At 41.9% G+C, this 18847-nt stretch overlaps 2 protein-coding genes across 5 annotated transcripts in view; one reads left to right on the forward strand and one right to left on the reverse strand.

Moving 5' to 3' along the window:
- Window positions 1-16032, reverse strand: golga3 (golgin A3). 2 transcript variants are annotated; one of them, XM_076731752.1, is made up of 24 exons: window positions 15974-16032; window positions 14534-14817; window positions 12265-12420; window positions 11040-11152; window positions 10128-10837; window positions 9812-9920; window positions 9151-9457; window positions 8808-9010; window positions 8576-8713; window positions 8236-8397; window positions 7762-8130; window positions 7411-7488; window positions 6407-6670; window positions 6176-6270; window positions 5589-5805; window positions 4985-5128; window positions 4688-4885; window positions 4415-4531; window positions 3991-4130; window positions 3735-3867; window positions 3285-3407; window positions 2950-3114; window positions 2196-2362; window positions 1-2053 (listed from the first exon to the last, which is right to left on the reverse strand). In XM_076731752.1, the coding sequence occupies exons 2-24, from the start codon at window positions 14694-14696 to the stop codon at window positions 1861-1863; spliced, it is 4464 nt and encodes a 1487-aa protein (XP_076587867.1). In that variant the 5' UTR covers window positions 14697-14817; window positions 15974-16032; the 3' UTR covers window positions 1-1860. The 2 variants fall into 2 exon arrangements, with proteins under 2 accessions (XP_076587867.1, XP_076587866.1); XM_076731751.1 differs by having other exon boundaries at window positions 12139-12420.
- Window positions 15610-18847, forward strand: part of LOC143321427 (uncharacterized) — a 23541-nt gene continuing 20303 nt past the window's right edge. Inside the window, exon 1 of one of the 3 annotated variants that reach the window (XM_076731757.1) lies at window positions 15610-15718. In XM_076731757.1, the coding sequence (XP_076587872.1) occupies window positions 15668-15718 (51 nt within the window). In that variant the 5' untranslated portion in view covers window positions 15610-15667. Of the gene's footprint in view, window positions 15719-18285; window positions 18448-18847 lie in introns of those variants that run through there. The other 2 variants (XM_076731758.1, XM_076731756.1) reach the window with 2 other exon arrangements.

The following is an 18847-nucleotide window of genomic DNA, read 5'->3' on the forward strand; positions in this document are numbered from 1 at the left end:
TTGAAATAAGACAGAAGTTGAGACGTATTTATAAAGTCTTTGCAGACAACATTCACTGAATGCGCACAAATTGTAATGACAGATGAATAGTGCAATTTTATGATAAATACAATCACATCTCCCAACACGAATGTTAAAACATAGGAATGAATCAATTCCAATCTTTGAAAAACAAAACAAAACAAAAAAGCAGTTACAGCAAGGTTTATGCATTGAGTGCAGGTTCCCTAGCAAATGTGACTACATACTACCTGACGTTACAGTGAAAGGTAGTTTGGAAGATACAGTCCAAAATATTATTATTTTTCTAGCACAGTATATCAATATATTTGTTTTTATTTGCCTCAATAAGCATTCTCCTCAAACTGTTTATTGTCCCTTTGGAAATCCAAAAGCATACAATGGTGATCCAAGAAAAGCTTTTTAGTGTGGGAATGAGCACCAACACAGCAGCTGCAGCACAGTTGCATGCAGAAAGCTGCTGTACCATCCATTGACCCCTCTACACTGAAGTTATAGTGCAGCTGCATTAGACTTGCTATCAGCTTTATGGGTTACAGTTGATATCTTGTATTTCATCTTCATTACACTATTAAACAATTATGATGACTTTACAATCATACAAAAATGAAGTGTATTTATATATTAACCTCTGGAAACAATTAACTTATGCCCTTACCCATGAAACAGCCATACAACAAATATAGTATCTGATTAGGTTGTAGTCATCTTTTGTAAATACAGTATGTACCAAATGTAACAGAAAATGAACACTTCTGATTGCACCTGCTGTTAGAAGAAGTAACATTTCCGCTTCATCTTCTCAGTCAGTTAACTTCTGATCATCTAGTGTGCAATGTCAGTTGATGTGGCCCACTTATTTTACAATAAACAATTCTTCAGTAAGGATCGCACACATATACAATATAACATATTACATCTTGCACGCACCCTAAGCAGAAACACGCTCATTCAATCCAACTTAGTCCTAAACAGCATATTGAAGATTGCTTAAGGCTTTTTTTGCGTATGCATTTCTGCAGTCCATGCTAGACAAAACACCTCCATACATAACTGAGATTAATGTTTTTAGAGTTTAAGAACCCAATCTGATATGGTTACAAACAAATTAAGAAACACTGCATTTTACCAAGAGGCAATACCCAAAAGGGAAAAAAAAAAAAAAAAACTGACCACAAATGTGCATGAACTTGAACTTCATCATGAAAAGGAGTGATGTTTCATCAACTGCCTGGATCCTGTGTGGATGTGTAACCACATCAGTTAAACCATAGATGATCAACTTCACTCGTACACAGGCACAAAGAAATTGAAGAACAGTTGGTAGCCAGTCTGTGCAGACTCAGGGTTTGTTTCTGTCAACAAAAGCACTTTATGAAGTAATGTCAGCCTTCTTCAAGCAGCATCAAAGCCACCAGTTTAATGTTACGAGGAGGATGATGACTGAATACATTTTAGTGAGGAAACTGCTGACTGAACAGGGGGAAAACTGGCCACACAGATCAGTTTAACAACTAGACCATATTTGTGTCTATGATAACAAAACTGAAGAAGGGGGAATCCTCTTGGAGAGGCTGTCAGATAAGTTGTAATTCCTTAACTCTAAATAAATAAATGTGACAATAGCATAACAAAAATATAAACAACCGTCAAATAAAGAGGAAAGAATAAAGCTATGGTATATAAAGTATTACTCTGCAAAAGCACTTTTGTGCTGATGGGAGAATGCCAAATGTTGGCAGCAATTGTTAAGAAAAGAGAAAGGGAACACGGGGCTAAAAAGTGCCTTTGTGGATAAAACTCCACTCTCCCTCTATTGGCCTGAGAAAAGTTCTTCTGTTATGATTGCTGCTGCTCTGCCTCATTGTTATTTTCCACTACCATGTTGTTTAGTGGCGTCGATGATGTGGAGATGCTGTTTTGAAGCCCCAGTTGAACCAGTTCCTCCTCTGTGTTTGTCCATGAGCTCATTGACTCATGTACTGTTACTGTGTGTTCCTCCATCTGCTTTTGGAGGCTGTCCATCTCCTCCCTGAGAGAAAAAAAAAAACAAAATAAACAAAAAGCATTACGTGTATTTGGTGTTCTTTGGATGGCTGCTCAGCACAACACAGCAGAAAGCTTTCTGTTGGTACATTCATAATGTTGACCAAGTCATTTGGTTAGAAGCTTACTTGAGCTGCCGTAGACAGTTGTGCAGGTTGTTGAGGGGCTCCTTGTTGACAGAAGTTGATGGTTTCAGCAACTCATCCAGCAAGGTGGCAGGCACCGGGCAGTCTGGGATCTTAACTGGCGTCACTGGGTTGGATGGGTTCCCCTCACTCTTCAGCTCCATGCGCTGCTGCTCCAACAAAACCATCATTAAAGAGATGGATTTAGTCATTTATCTTCAGCAGGCATTTCTTACTTGGCATAATCCTCAAGACACTGGCCTTAAAATCTTTCTAAAGAGAGGGTGGGGCTTTAAAAGCATTACTCATAGAAGTTAATGGTCACACCCCAGCTGTGTAAAACATAGCCAGTGTTCACTGCTGTCAATGTAAAAATGAAAAAGTACTGACATACTATTTCTCAATGACCTTAGTTCTAATGTTTTAAAATATAAATATTCGTATTAAAATAAATATATGTACATATGTGTTAAATATTCTAATTTTCTGAAAGCCTTCATGCCAAAGAAGACAATTAAAGAGTGACTCAACACTTGAGCCTGACCAGTACATGAGTAGGCCAACGTTACTGTATATATACAACCCCGATCTGACTGCACAACCAAAAAATCATGTTGCTGTATAAAACAGTACAAAGACATACAAATATTTAGTGGTTCCCCCAAATTTATAAGGTGCTGTGGCAGGAAAGCTTGAGGAAAAACACTGAAACTGTCACAGAAGCCGACTTTTCATAGAGAAAAATAAGGTGTTGTACCTTCCGAAGACGGCTCTGTTTGAGCTCCTGTTTGAGTTGCTGGTTCTGCAACAGGACGGTCTTCATGCTGTTCCTCAGCTCACCCACTTTGGCCTGCAGCATAAACTTGTCCTTCCTGGTGCTACTCAGCTCCTCCTGCACCGACTCCAGCTCGACCTTGATGTTCTGAGACAGAGAGCCATCTTTGTTAGTGATAAACCCTTTTGAAAATCCTTCGTTCCATCCTTCCTCTCCCTACAGATACTAACTGTTTATACCGTAAATACAACAAACTGTTATTTCTTTTTATACTTGGGAGACTTGTGTCCATACTTTACATGTAAATGAATACTTGCCTGCAGAGCTCTCTGTAGGTTGTCCAGCTCCCTGTGGTGACACTGCTCCACCATCTCCATCTGCTGCCTCTGAGCCTCAATCTCCCTCTGCCGCTGCTCCAGCTCCCACTTCAAGTCCTCAACCTGAAGAGCGTTCAGTGTTAGACATCAGTATCACAGAGAGTTGTTTTCCGACAACAACAAGTGGTCGGTCAAACTAAGGCTGAAACTGATTTTAGACAACTGGAACCCTAGAACTCTTGAACACTAGGGGCACGGTAAAATAATAATGAATTCAGGCTAATCGATATTTGTTGAGAAAAAATAAATAAAATCTATATAAAAAAAATGCACTGTGTCATGTATATTATATCAGAGGGAGGTGATCATGGCTGCTCTTTGTCAATATATCTAATAAAAATGTCATAATGAGCTAAATATTTCAGTACAATCCTTGCTCAGAATCCTTACCTCTTGGTTAGTAAGGGGCTGCTTGGCCAGTTCCTCGTTCAGTTGTTTCTGGAGGATCTGAAGCTGTGAATGGGCCTCAGCCAGCTCCTCTTGGAACCTGGAAACCTCCTGAGCGTGCTGCTCATCCTGAGCCCTGCAGAGTACGACATATTCAATGATAAATGAGTGGTAAGATCACTGCTACAGATTTTGCAACACAATATTAGATGAAAGTGCCAAAAGTGACTGTATTTATTAATCAGGGAAATGCACGTACTGTAGTTTGTGGGATTCAGCCTGCAGAGCTTTGACCAGGTCCTCTTTTGCCTGCAGGTCCTTCTTGATCTCTGACAGCTCCAGCATGGCTGCCCTGTAGTGTCGTCGATTGTGGGCTGCTTCAGCCTTTGCTGCTGCCACCTAAAGGACACGTCGCATCATTACAACCTGAAAGACCCCCAAGAGAGCCAATGCTCCAGAGCAAAGGCTAGTGGCAAAAAGGCAAAAGCTACTGGGGACTTACTACAGACACATGCAACAATTCAGGTTTCTATTTTCAAGGTGGCAGCACCTATATTATTCACCATATCACCATATTTAAATTACAGACTCTTTGAGTCGTTTGAATGTACATGTTGTGTCGTCGGCATTTCAACTTAAAAACAAGGAAAACTGCATCCTGATGTTTGGCTTCAAGCTCCTACCTGTTCTTTCAGGTCCTTCACTTTGGTTTTCTCTTTTTCCAGGGCAAGTTGGAGAGTTTGTACCACCTGCCTCATTTGCTGGTCCTCCTCCTCTTTACGCTTCAGAACAGCTTGAACCTAAAACAAAGATGAAAGGGAACACAATGATCTGTTAAAGAAATTCAAAAGTACATCATTTGTCAACCACACTTTCCTATTTTGGCACACAAGAAACACGACGCAAGGATAATCCAAAAATATATCAACACTCTCAGATGTAAACTAATTTTTCACCTGTAAGTTGAGCTGGACAAGATCTGCCTCTCTCTTAGCTAAGGCCGACTCCAAAATGTTGGAATGCTCACGCAGTGTATTGTGGGACTGTGCCAATCCAGCCAACTTCCCTTTTTCATGTTCCAGCTCAAGTGCTAGCTTCTTGTTGGCATCTTCTAACTTTCGAATCCGCTTCTTGAAGCATCGTGACTCTTGAAGCTGTGAAATCAATTCATGTCATGAATACAAAATAGCATGCATGAACTGAGTGATGACAATACAGGAAACAACAATTAGTAATCATCAATCATTGTTCACCTCATCCTCAAGCTCCAGGACCTTCTCCTGGTATTCCTCCAGCTCTGTGGAGGTGAGGTTGATCACTTCCTGCAGCTCCTTCTCTAGCATGGTCTTACTGTTGGTCACAGCCTGCAGCTCAGCCTGCAGAGCCTTAATCTTCTCCTGGATGTCAAATAAAACCACACTGTATTTCTGTGTACACCATATTTTCCTTACTCAACAACAGCAGTTATTCAGCATTACTCACAATGAAATGACAAAAATCTTTATGGCGAGTCCAGCATGTGTGCAGAATGCAGGCTATCCTATAAATCAAGAGTTTTATTTGTTATGTATTAGTATTATCTTATTTGCTCCTTGCACATAGTACTCGTTAACTTCAACAAGAAATTCTAAATATGATTTATTCTTCGGTTTTGCTTGAGGGTGGCAAGACTAACATCTCTTGGTTTTATTAAGTGCCAGAAAAACAGGTGCTACAGGCTTTGTATCCCTACTACCTCAGGCCTCCTGTTTGTAGAGTGCCTAAAAAGAGTCACACACATACTGTGTGACTGCTTGCTACATATGTTGTAGCTGTGACGTTAAGGAACTGTGAAGGTCTTGCAGGTCTATACAGTACCTGTAAGGCCTGGTTGTTTCCCCCATCTGAAACCTGGGCCTTGAGTTTGACTAGCTCTGCCTCAGCCGCCTCCTTGTCTGTCAGAGCCTCTTGGAGCCTCCTGCTCAGGATGCCCACGGCATTCTCGTAGGCCTTGTGTTTGGCCTTCATCTCCTTCTGAGCGCTGGTCAAGTCTGTCCCCAGCCGCTTCACACGCACCTTCTGCTCTGAGATGGCCCTATTTGATGCATATAGGAAATTCAGGTGTTAAAAATGTCTATAGAGAAATCAAGTTGTTCTGATAGCAGATCATACATACATACATATGAAGACAAGATGTGTGTGTGCAGATTCTACATCTTTAAAATGACATTTAATTTACAGATGTAGGTAACACAAAAATATGGTGTAATGGTGTGGATGGATGTATTTTTCACATCACATACTGACTCATATGTCTATGTGGAGATCAGGAATTGTATAAGCAATGCCCTCAATTTGTATTCATAAATAGCACAACAGAGATACCGCGTGCCTGCATCATGGTCCAAGTCATTACTATGGAAATGATTCAAGCTCCCCTGTCCTCTCTGCAGCACATGACTCACTTTTTGGCTTCTCCCTCCATTTGCTCCACCTGTTTCCTCAGGCCTTCGTTCTCTTCTGTCACAGCTGCTAGCTGGCTCTGATCAAACTGTAGAGACTGAAGTGACAGAAAAAAAAACGATTGCTTCACGTTACAAGAAGATTCAAACTGAAACTGAAGTTTACTTATATCTGCTAATAATACAACAAAACAGTGAAGTACTTTCTGAAGTAAATCTGACCAGAAATCTTACCTGGATCTGGGTTTCTAGTTGATCCCTCTCTGTCTGAATGGCTTGCAGATGCGCCTCCATGTTGCTCATCTGCTCCTGGACTCTCACCACCTCCTTCTGCAGCCGGACCTGCTCCAGCTCTACCTTCTGCTTCTCCCCCTGAACGCCCAGCAGCTCCTGCTTCAGGTCCTTCACCTCTGCCAAGAGACGCTTTTTGGTGGACTTGAGCTCACTGATCAACTGGTCTTTGGAGCTGGCGTCCCGACGGTAGGCTTCCACCATCACCTGGAAAGTCAATAACACTAATGTTAGTTTCTCATACCTTTATCCACTGAGACAGCGGGCAAAAGACTTTTTATAAAATACTGGAGATTACATTTTGTCACTTTTCTGTGCACCAAAAATGGAAATAGCATCTTCAAAACTCAGGATGTAACTGATTCCCAGTATCCTGTACTCTTTTAAAAAGTAGTTAATCTGTCGTGCTACAATACCTCACACACCGTTTATGTATTTACTATAGAAGCAGTCAAGAGACATACAGTATTAGTTTGTTGATAATACAACCAAACTTCTTTTTAGCCACCAACGGTTAAGCTTTTGCTTTTCATGGATTGCAGAGAGCAGCCCCATACAATTTGATGGATGAAGATGGAAGTTAATGTGTGAGTCTGAAGGGTATACAAAAACTCCAGTCTTGAAAGAAATCGAATACAATTCACATTTCTGTCATTCTGTCAGTAACGTCCACCCTCTTTATGACAGCCTGTCAATGCAAAATGAACAGCATCTACCACTGCTCAGTCCGCTGAGGCGTGTCAACCAACACTCTTCTGAGACAACAGCCATCTGGCTCTACAATACATCCTCCCACGACAGCATCAGCCTAAGCCAGCTGGTAGATTCCTGACAAGAGGGTGCAATATAAATGTGTGCAAAGTCTACACAGACTAAACTTCTACCTGCCTTCTACCAGCAGAGAGAGCACTACGTGGCCCAACGTAAGAGCAAAGAAGATGGCTTACCTTTTGCTGCTGGAATTGCTCCTTCAGTTTCTGAGCTTGCTTCTTCAGTGAACTATTTTCCTGTTGAAGAGTTTCAATCTGTAACAAAGCAAAAGAAAAAAAGAACAAAATAAAGTGTGCAGTTGTGTCAAACCAAGCCACTAGCAGCTCAGCAATTCCTACAATGCTTTATAGCCAGAGGAACTGCTGCGCACCATGGCTGAGAAAGCATTTAACCATAACATATGTAACTCAAAGTGTCACTGCAGAAGTAGCTGGGAATATAATGATGTCCACAACGGAATGTCAAAGCTAGATGTGATATTTAATCACACTTCAACAGAGATGTAATTTTTTCTACTATTCCCATACCTGATTGGCTTTGACCTGGACTTCCTGTCTTAGCTGATCCAAGACGTCTGAAGCCACCAGAACATCCTCTCCGAGCCGTTCGGCGCCCTCGTCAAGTTGGCTCTTGTCAGCCCGGGCTGCCTGCAGCGCTACCTCCAGGACAATCTTCTCGTTCTGCAGGTACTGGATGTTGTCGTCCTTGGCATTGCTCTCCGTCTGCAGCTCGGCCAGCTGGGCCTCAAGCTCCAGGTAGCGAGCCTCTAGCTGGTTGATGGACTGCTCTTTGGTGTGCAGGTTCTCCTGAGTGGTGGTCAGCTGGCGCATCAGCTCCAGATGCTCTTTCTGGAGTGACTGCAGCTGCACGTCTTTCTGGGAAAGGGTCAACCTCACCTATGTGGCACAGAGTGTGAAAGGCAGTTTAGAGCAGAACACAGTAAGAATTTTAGTGGCCACACAAGGTGGAAAACTAATTACAGTTACAACTAGCATGACTACCTGCTCTAGTTCTCTTTCCAGGGTGCTGGCTGTGTTGGCCAGTTTCAATAAGCGATCTCGCTCTTCCTCAAACTCCTCCAGTTTGTGCTGCAGATCATCTTCCACCATGGTCTTTGCATCCTGGATCTGCTTGTAATTAGCTTCCTGCGTCAGCATGTCGGCCTAAGTCACAGACAGTAAAAGGGTTTACACAAAGATTGCTTGAAATAATACTACCCAACAGTTGAAAGAACAGTTATCAAACAATCAAATACATTTTGTTCTGGTCAAATCTAAGGTCCTTGACTGAATAACAACCTTCAGGTATGGGTTATTTGGTATGGGACGTTGGAGAGTATACCTCAATGCTCTGCAGCTGAACGGCAATACGTTCTTTGTCTTTGATGGAGCGGTGCTGGGTCTCAGTGAGTTGGTGGGACAGTGTCACATTCTCCAGCTTCAGATGTTCCACAACACCAATCTGAGTCATCTGTCCAGCCTGGGAGAGGAAGAAAAATAATACTAGTGTCATGTCAACTCTTGTCAAATGTTAGGCCTTGATGAAAAACCAACTGCATTAGCATCAACCTTACCTGCATGTTGGCCATTTCACTCTGCAGTCGTACTTTTGCCTCCTGGGCCAGTGCTAGCTGCTGCTGGTACCACTGTCGGACCTGCTGGAGTGAGTCAATTTCAGCCTGGGACGTCTTCATTCGGCTCTGCAGGGTGCTGCGCTCCAGCTGGACCTGTTGAAGCTGGCTCTGAAGACCAGTCATTTGCAGACGCAACTCCTGAACTACAAAAGTGTAAGACCAAAACATCTCATTCAATCATGAGTGGATATGCAAACCAGTAGTCTGACTGTTCTTCAACACCATATTGGGCAGTTAATTAAAATTAGAGCTACACTTAGCTCTATGGGTCTCCATCACTCACCTGTATTGTCTCTTGAGGCTACAGTGTTTTGCATCTCCTCCACCTTCCCCATGAGCCTGTTGTATTGGTCTTCAGCCACTTTCAGGTCATTGCTTAGAGAAGCCAGACTAGCATTCTTACTCTCCAGACTGCCCTGAAGCTCCACCATGGCCTTCTCTAGCTGGCTGCAGTTTTGTCGCAGTGTGCCAACCTCCGTGGTGAGGGCGCTCTGCTTCTCCTGGCTGAACTGAGCCTCCTCTTTCTTAGCCTGCAGCTGAGCATTCACTGAAGCGAGCTGGGCCTGAAGCTCTGTCTTCTCCTTGAGAGCCTGGAGAACAGGACAGTGCGGTCAGCACTTGAGCCCAATTATTCTTGGTGTTTCCAATATAGTGTCATCTGGGCGGCCTGGCCCGATAAGTTAACAGTCATTAAGCTAAATTTAATCTTTTTGGATGCTGTGATACATGACCTGGCCTTTATTAGCAGGCCAGTCAATATAAGCAAATGTTCAAGGGTCAAATTGTGGATTGAACTACTTTTTTGAGGATGTAGTGTGTAATGGTGCTGTATTGTTGATTTTCATGTTTCTGTTATTTTGACCACTCCTGTATAGAATTTGTATGGGTGGTGATTGGTACAGAAGAAACAGAAAATCAGAGTACAGGTAATACTGTTACATTACCTGATTGGCCTCAGAAGACAAAGATTCCAGCTGACCCTCCAGTCTCATTTTCTCTTTCAACACCTGCAGCATTTCATCATGGCCCATCACTGAACTTTCCAAAGAAACACTGAAACAAATGTAAACAACATTAGTGCTCAAATAATTAGTAATTAACATTTGAAAGCACCAAGTTCACGGAGAGGGACTGCAGTTCTCACCAAGCAGCATCTCAATGCAATATATGCTCATTTTGGCAGAAATCACAGCGTTAAAGTCTAAATTTGCTAATTGTAGTCATTGTTTTATTTCTTCCCAATCTGATGTTCATAAATACCTGCTGGAGAAACTGTCCCTGCGGCTGCGAGGCTCCGCTGTCCCTTCTCTCTCCTGCTCCAGCTCCAGCAGGTGCTGCTCTTCACTGGCTGCCTGCAGCACCTCCTGCAGGGAGGGGAACTGACCCATGGCCTCTGGGGCAATCTCCCTCCCCTCCACTGTGTATGACCCCTGCTGCCTTTCCACTGCAGCAGAGAGCATACCATATGTCCCTCTGGTAGACACGCTGCTGTAAGACGAGCTGTCGCTGTCGTTGCCGTCGTTCCCTGGCCTCGTTCCTGATTCGCTGCCGTCAATTTCTGATACATTGTCTGGGACTTGGAGCGAAGCACCAGACTGTGCCTCTGTCTCACAGGTGCTGCCCTCCGACATCACACTGACCTCAGACAAAGTGGACACTGAGCTAATGGTGGACTGGAGGGAGCTCATGGTGTTGTCTGTTGTTCTTACTCCACCTCCACCATCATTCTCAGGAGACTTGTAGTCAGCCAAGGAGTGGATCTTGCTCGGGCGGGGTGATCTGGACTTTCTCTCCTTGGAAGGGGGAATTCCCAAGCTACCCAGTTTGGGACCACGGGGGACACTGGTCCTCAGGAACGAATACTCCTTGGTCATGGCAACAGTGTTGGCCCTGGGCAGAGCCTCAGGATGCAGCATGAGCTCTGGATCCAGGGTGCTGAATGGCCTGTTCTTGGGGGTGGTGCGGTGAGACTAGAAACAGGTACCAAAGAAATAAACTATGGGACAAAATGGGATATGAGGCTGCCTAGCTTAAAACACACAGTATAATGTATTAACTTAGGAATAGCGGCGACAGAAACTCTAAGGAACATATACACAAATATAAGGTACTCACTCAAAGGCAAATAGAAAAAGAGTTCAAAGGAAACTGACAGCTCCTCCATTCACTCACCCTCTCCTTATGTCTCTGCACTCTGTACTGTTTGAGTTGCTCCTCCAGACGCCGGCGAGCTTCCAGGCGAATCTTCTCCTCATTCTCCATCTCCAGTGATGGCTTCTGGGTGGCTAAAGGGAAAAGAACGTTAGGCCAAAAAGAGGAATGTTCCCTCTCACCACATACTGCACAACTACACCACCTCATTTACACAACACTTGATTAATGACAAAATTGAATCCTTGCAATGAGCTGTATGTTGCATCATTGATTCAATATGAATGATTGTATTATATTGGTTGTACACTGCACAGTCAAGAGTGCAGCTCTGTTTGGTTTATGAATCATATGAAGAACTTTAAGTCAGTCATGTGTCAGGCATTAAAGAGGTGTACATTAGATCAGATGGTAACACCTTATTATGACCTTATTATTAAGGTCCTAATGAGCATGCATATTAGTAGTATATTAGCTCTTTATTAGTCATTATGAAGCACTTACTAATGTCTTGTCTGCATTAGTGATTACTGACATCTTAAAAACCTAACCCTTAATAACCCTAACCCCCAGCCCCACAGAATAAATGCTTTCTAATGACTAATAAAGAGCCAATATGCTACAAATATGCATGCTAATAAGCATCTATGAATATGTGCACCTTAATATAAAGCGTTGCCGATCAGTCATATTCATGTTCTGTGTGGGAGTTACAATGTGAAGCCAAACAAAATCACCACAGTTTGTGCCAAGCCTAAAAATATTACATTTGGTAACTGTGAACAAGGCAACTGTGCCTGACTTTAAAATACCACCAAAAACATAACATAATAGAGGGATTAGTTCCAAAGCGCGGCCATTAGTCCAAACAGCGTTCCACATGAAGCACCCACACACCAAATTCTAATCAAGCAATCAGATGCCTACGAGTTGCAGAGAGGGGGTAGAGTCTAACAATTAAAGAATCCCACTGAATCCCTCTGTTCAGATAATACACAGACAAGGGAGGTAAGAGAGGATGCAGATATGAGCCAAAAAAGCACGACATCCCACAGCAAAATGAGGTTAACATATGAGGGGGTATAGAGGGGGCATTCACTGCACACGAGTTTATGCTTACACAATTCAGTCTCCTGCATAGGCATACTGAGTCTGAGCGACTGCAATGAATCACCCGTGTGAACCGTGACCTCAGCACTAGCCCCCTCAGACTTCTCTAGCATCATGGGTGGATAAGAAGCCACACCTGGGGAGGGCTCGTGGGTCTGGGGGTTGACAGGGGAGCTGGTGCTCTGAGGAGGGGCTGTTGGAGGCAGGGACCCGTTTATATGGGTACTCCCTGCGGGACCGAAGCCTTCTGCCAGTCCGTCTCCATTTGGCATCGCATCTGAACTGACAGGACCTGAAAGGGAAGGGGGGAGAGAAGCCCCGTGGAATTTAACAATTAGTCATGATAAGTTCTTGTGAACTAGAGTGCAAAGTGAAAGTCATTCCACTCAGCAAGCTGGCGATTTTGTAAAGCTATAAAAGCTTAAATCAAACATTCATGCAGCCCGTGGCTACTGAAGCACCCCTTTAGCTGCACCTGCTCTTGTATCAAGTAACACAATCCGGGCTCATCTTGCAATGCAATCACATTCAAATGTACTGAAAACCTATTTTCTCTATCAGCTTCAGCCTATGGGGGATTAGGTCAAACAAAAAGACACTCTGTACAAAAATTCAGGCTATTGTTCTCTCTGTGCTCTCCGCACTGGTTTGAAGTGAGAAGGGCTCAGCTGGGAAAAGGTGGTGACACAAGTCTGTGTAGCAATACGAACTGAGCAACAGTTTAATTAAAATCTGACGATAGTTGTGGTTTGCTTATGTTGCAGGCCACTGTCAAACAAATCTGATCAAACCACACCCTCACAGTCCTGACGTAGCAGATATGTTGAAATTTTCATTGAGATTTTAATCTCCATAAATAATATCTAAGGATGTTTTTCCCAAACTTTAATTTTTGATTGTTGTTATTTATTTATTTCATGAATATTTAATGTTATAGAGAAATAGTTAAGACTCAAAATCAACTGTTCAGAGGCTTTAAATACAAATTGTACAATGTTTAACAAATATACATCAATACAACAACCCAACATTTAGTCATTTAGTGTTGCTTTTAAATAGTGTTTGAAAATTTTATGGCTTTATTATCTATATTTATTTTATTTAGTATCATCATTATTGCTTATTTTATTCTACTTTATTCTAACAACATTTTACTGTTGATCATTATTTAAATTATGCTTTTTTATTTTATAAACAATTTACAGTTTCACTATTATCAATGTATTTTGTGCAACATTTAATACTTAATACTACTTCGTTATGTTTACTGCTTGTAATACCTTTTCTTATCTTAACTACCCTTATTTCATTGTTGTCTTATTCAAATAACTCTTTGCTTTTTGGTTGTTTTGGTCATTAACCTCTCAATCAATTTTTAACATCCTACATTTTGTCGATTGCTTGTGAAGCTCTTTGAATTGCACTGGATTTGTTTGAAAGGTGCTATATAAAGTTTGTTTGATTGATTGACTCCATTGAAATGAACTGCCTACAACTGAAAATGAAGCCCACATGCTACTACAAAGGGAACACCATTGACTTAACACATCAAAATCCACACAGCAGTCAAGACGAGTTCTGTTCAGCCTGCAAAAACATTTCTGTCATGGTTCTCAGGGAGCTTCGTCAAGTCTGCGTCAAATAATCTTTGTACCAGTTAGGATATCTTTGTCTCTGCTTCTTTGGTTTTGACCATTTTTTAAAAAAAATCCATTTCTTGCATGTCTTCCAACTTTTTCATATTGCCCTACTTTTTCTTCTCCGAAAGCTTAACCACTGCAGACTGTGAGCGTGGTGTTCCCCTGATGATAACTAATTAGAATTCAGTTCAGCTATTTAACGCATTAGTCCAAAGAGCCGTGTAACATGGAGAGGGGGCAGGCCTCGGGCCTTGTAGTAGCTAGTGAAACAGGTCATGCATGGCAGGATACGAGTGTTAGATAAAAGAGATACCAGTAATATCCTCGAAATGGACAGAACTTTGCAGAGAGCACAGTTGGAAACAACCTAATCTCAACACAATGACAGTCATTTAAGTAGGACTATATTACAAAGAGGCACTTTCAGAAGGCCTCTGTAACATTACCTCCCCAAACACATGTTTGATATTAATGAGAGATTTAATAAGAAGCCTCCAAGTCTCCAGGCCTTGTGCACTGGAACATTATTTCCCTTATGTTGGGCTACATATACACACGTGTCACGTGTCTTGGCACAGGAATCATTACATATTCAAATGGCGTTTTTTTTCCCTTGAGATATTCATTAGTTTAGTTTGTTTTTTGTCCATGGATTACAGCTCTACCAATTCATAGCAGCCACCTTTTGGTTCATTTCGCCACTCAGTAGTAGCAAGGGTGGTGATGACACATTAAAGCATAATGTCAGTATGTATCAGTACTCACCATTGTGAATATCCCCTTTTGTGATCTGTGTATTGTCCAGCCCCTGTTGTTTCAATTGTGGTTCATCTTCCACAGGATGGCCTTCCTCTTTGGATTTTATAACATGGGCTTCTTTGAAAGCGTTAATCTCCATTTGAGCTGCTTCTGATTCGTTACTATCCATTTCCAAGAAGAAACTGAAAAGTCAATACTGCTGGTCTGACTTTGGAAAGATCTCACAAAACCATCTTCTTCGGAGGCAGGATAACGGGGAGCGTGTCAGCATCCAGGAACACTTGGGAACACTGAAGAGAGAAAACGTCAAGTTTAACATGTGCAGCTCTTGTTTGGAGAGTGTGACAGGTTGTAAAAACATACATCACACAACAAATTGCAGCTCCTCGCGGTGATCTGTGTAGACAGTAACGAGGTTATACAACAAAGCGTGCTTTAATTTGAACATAAGCTGAAGTCAAAGGTTAACGAGCTGACTTGGCAGTTAAGTAGATTGTGCCGCGTTAATTATAGATAAACTAGTAACACACGTTGAACATCTTTACTTTTACACAGAGAAACAGATAAAACAAACATGACAAGCTCAAAGTGTCACTTGTGTGTGTTTGCATTTTTTCGGCTCTGTACAATCTTTTGATAAGACAGACAACGTTAAACCGCATCAACCTGCAAACACAGTTAAACTCAAGCCTTTCAGCTGTCATACTTTAGCTTTGGTAAGATTGTGGGAAATATCCATTCTGTTGTGACACAAGTAGCAGCTGCTCCTGACTCACGTTTAATAAAAAAAAAAAAAAAAAAAAAAAAAAGAAAAAAGAAAAAACCATAAGCCATGCTGTCATTTGTGGACAGGGAAGGCCCGGTTTGCATGTAAGAATTTCAAGATCTGGCATTAGGTTCAGTCTGTATTAAGAGTGCAGCTGTCGGTTTAAAGCGTCATTATTCATTCAAAACTTCGGCATGTTTGAAGTTGCACAATTATTGCACGCTGTCGCTTTAGCTGTAAAACGATAACCTTTGACTAGGAGGCTGCGTCGGTTAGTTAACGTTAGCTGGAGTCATCAGTTCAAAGACGTGACAACGAGTCAGTCATTGATAAAACGTACATGTGCAGGCTGTTATGTTGCCCTCATGTGTTGAATGGGTTTAGTTAAGCTCTACGGGCTAATGACAAGGAGGACAGACTCAAAGGTAGGCGGATAAAACTAGCTCTCGATGCTAACGAGACAGCTAACGTTAGCTATATGTGTTTACGACGGGACCTGTCAAGCTAAATTTGCTAACTCGCGAGCTAGGATAGCCAGCGCCAGTGTACATGAGCGATTTCTCAAATACTTTACATAATTCAGCGAATTGCCCTCTGTCGCGGAAGTACATTACAACCCCCATTTGTGAATTACAAAATGACAATTTCGGTAAATGTTTCAAAGGACAATAAATGCTCACCTCTTTGCGAGCTTCGCCTTTCACTACGTGGCTGTTTGGTTTCCGTCCCTTTTGTGTCCGACTGGAAACAGAGGGCGCCTACACATCTGGAAGAACAAGTAAAGCTTGTCAGACAACAGGGCGCCTGCAGTGTGCACTCACAACGTTTAAAATACAAAAACTATACATATATTATGTTAATTATGTGAGATCATTATATCACAACGCACATGCCAACGATAGATTTATTACACGGGCTATAATATGGAACGGACAACACTTGTGGTAGATCTGTCGGATGTGGTACAGTGCTTCACTCTTGTGGCAAAGAGCTGCGCCCTACTTTTCTGCTGTGGCATCCTGCAGCTAACCTGCAGCTGTGGGTGCTACCACAAGTGCTTGTATAAGCTGCCGATGCCCGTTCGTGCCCGCCGCCTTATGTTGCACAGAATGCATGGATTGCATTAGTACGCACATCATTATAACGCCACTGCTCAGTGTAATGAGATTACACTGGATTTCACACAGAGGATTTGATTTAAGATGATATATTTGTATTGGCGTTTTATTTAAAATTTCTGCCATCGTCGCCCATAAGCGCATTTGGTTGAATCGCATATGCACTCTAAGATCACAGCATTACTCTGCTGGGCGCATGTTGGTTCTCTGTGTTCTACAAGTGCCGCACTGCTACTACCTGTAAAAATAATAACATCTCATAGGTTTTCATTTTTTTTTCTCCTAATCACACTGTGTATTTGCTAACATTAGACCACCATTTGTAGTACATAAATGCTCTCAGTTGTTGGATGTTCATGCAAAATTCTTTTTTTTTTTTTTTTTTTTAATGTTCATTTGTGTAAAAAAGCAAGCTCTGAACTGAACTGACTACACGCTACATTAACAAGACACCGAGGACTGGCTGTCATATGCAGATTACAGACCCCTTGGCACAGACACAAGGTATTAATGGCCATCATCCAATGCAGGGACCCTCAGCAGCGCTCCCACTGTCAGACACCTGCGGACAAGAAACAGCGATCCATGCGTGAGGTGTGAAATGTTAGGCATATTACATCCAAGTCTCCAGTTAAATGACAAAGACTAAGGGGACCCACTTAATATTTTAGTATAAATAAAAGTATGAAGCCAAAGGTGAAATCAACAGTTTTATTGAAACGTTTTAATATTTTAGGGAAAAAAGTCTAATTTAACCCCCCTTTGTAGGATTCCAAACTGTCTTATTTTGGTTCCATCTAGTGGTAGTATCAATAATGACACTGTCTCAGGCATTTAAGACAGAGGGAATTGGCTGGAAACATAACACAGACCTCACCAGTTCTCAACACAATCGTTTCGTTTTTCTGCAACCCAAAACGTAAGCCATTCGAATAATCTGAAAGACGCTAAACCATCTTGGGAGAAGTGCTTTGTTAAGATGTCTTGATGCCTATCTGAGATCTTGACAGAGGGTGCTTGAAGGAGTGGCACTTTGGAATAAAATCTAACAGCGTGGATCCACCACAATTAATTCCCGTCTCTGATGTCATTTTGTTTAAGTGTGGGAAAATCAGATCTGGCAACCGAGTCCCTGAGATTTGGTACTCTCTGAAAGACATAACCATCAGGATGGCTCCCTACAGAATTTTGTAATAGGCTGGCCAATCAGAAGACAGTATGCAGGCATTCCCGTGGGTTCTTTACTTTCATAAATTCAGTCTGAGTATCGGCTATAACTATTAAAGAACTCACCAAAATGAAGTAGCTCAGACTCTAAAGCTGATGTAATATTATGAAATCAACCACAAACAAGGTGCACATTTACTTTTGGTTACTTTAAAAGAAAATCATTCAATCAGGGCGTGTTTCACACACAGACACAATTCTGTCATAGTTGAAAAAAGAGAGTTGAAAACGAGGCTCCATACCAAATAGAAACAGGGAATAAGTCTTTCCAAATTCGTCTTTAATTTCTTTAGACTAGAATTCAGAGGGAAAAAACGGAAATAATTAATTATTTTCATTCATTGACTTATTATTGCACTGATCACATTTAGACATGGAACACTGCTGCTAGATTAGAAGAAGGAAGGAATATTAGGCAACAGAAATATAACGGATAGACCTATATATAAGTTTATGGTCACATTGGAATGGCAAAAGCTACAGTCAGTCTACAATAGTGTTATCAATTTTTTTTTTATGAGATTTTAAAGTAAATGTCACAGTCAAAGTGGTTAAGTAAGCATAAAGTTATGGATAGGAGAGTTTTCATTTAGGGGTCTGGTCCTGTGTCTGAGTTGTCCCATGAACGATGGAAGCGCGCTCCCGACACTTCAGGTGAATGAGAGGGAAGCAGAGGAGCGGGATACGGTTCACTGTGCGTCGCATTTAAAAGGAACAATCAGAGGAAAATGAGTGGTGTTACGTCGCTTGGGGCGCATGTTTTTGTGACAACATATCTACTCTTCGTGATGGGATGCGTTGCACAGAAAGTAAGTTGACATTTGTTGCCAATAAGCTGACAATTCACAAGCTTTACCTCCAGCCCTGTTGAGTGCCGTGCTCACTTGTATGGAGAGAATCAAGCCACGGACTCCGTTCGTAAATCTCGATATTCAGCAATTGTTGGCTTGTCGGCAGACACTCTGACCCCAAGCGATTTGAGGCAAGTTATTTTAAGAAATGTTAGGTGCCGCAATTCATTTCGGCAAATATCCGAGACACAAAGGAACTCTTGCGTCAGCCACATTTTAAATTTAAATCTGGTTCATCTGTTTTGCCAGCAGTTTTGTACGCCCAAAATACAGGGCAACGTTGTGGGCGGTAGCAAGAAGAGGTACGTGTGAATCAATTTTTAAAAGTTGACATTTTAATACTGTTAATACGTTTTGT

This window comes from Chaetodon auriga, chromosome 5 (assembly GCF_051107435.1).
Source record: "Chaetodon auriga isolate fChaAug3 chromosome 5, fChaAug3.hap1, whole genome shotgun sequence".
NCBI lineage: Eukaryota > Metazoa > Chordata > Actinopteri > Chaetodontiformes > Chaetodontidae > Chaetodon > Chaetodon auriga.

Bases quoted from the DNA above. Each gene is read 5' to 3' on its own strand.
- golga3 (XM_076731751.1), bottom strand. From the start codon at position 14,696: ATGGATAGTAACGAATCAGAAGCAGCTCAAATGGAGATTAACGCTTTC. The intron at 12,421-14,533 runs GTGAGTACTGAT...CTTCCCTTTCAG, and splicing joins AAAAGGGGATATTCACAATG to GTCCTGTCAGTTCAGATGCG. The intron at 5,129-5,588 runs GTACTGTATAGA...TTTGACATCCAG, and splicing joins GAAACAACCAGGCCTTACAG to GAGAAGATTAAGGCTCTGCA.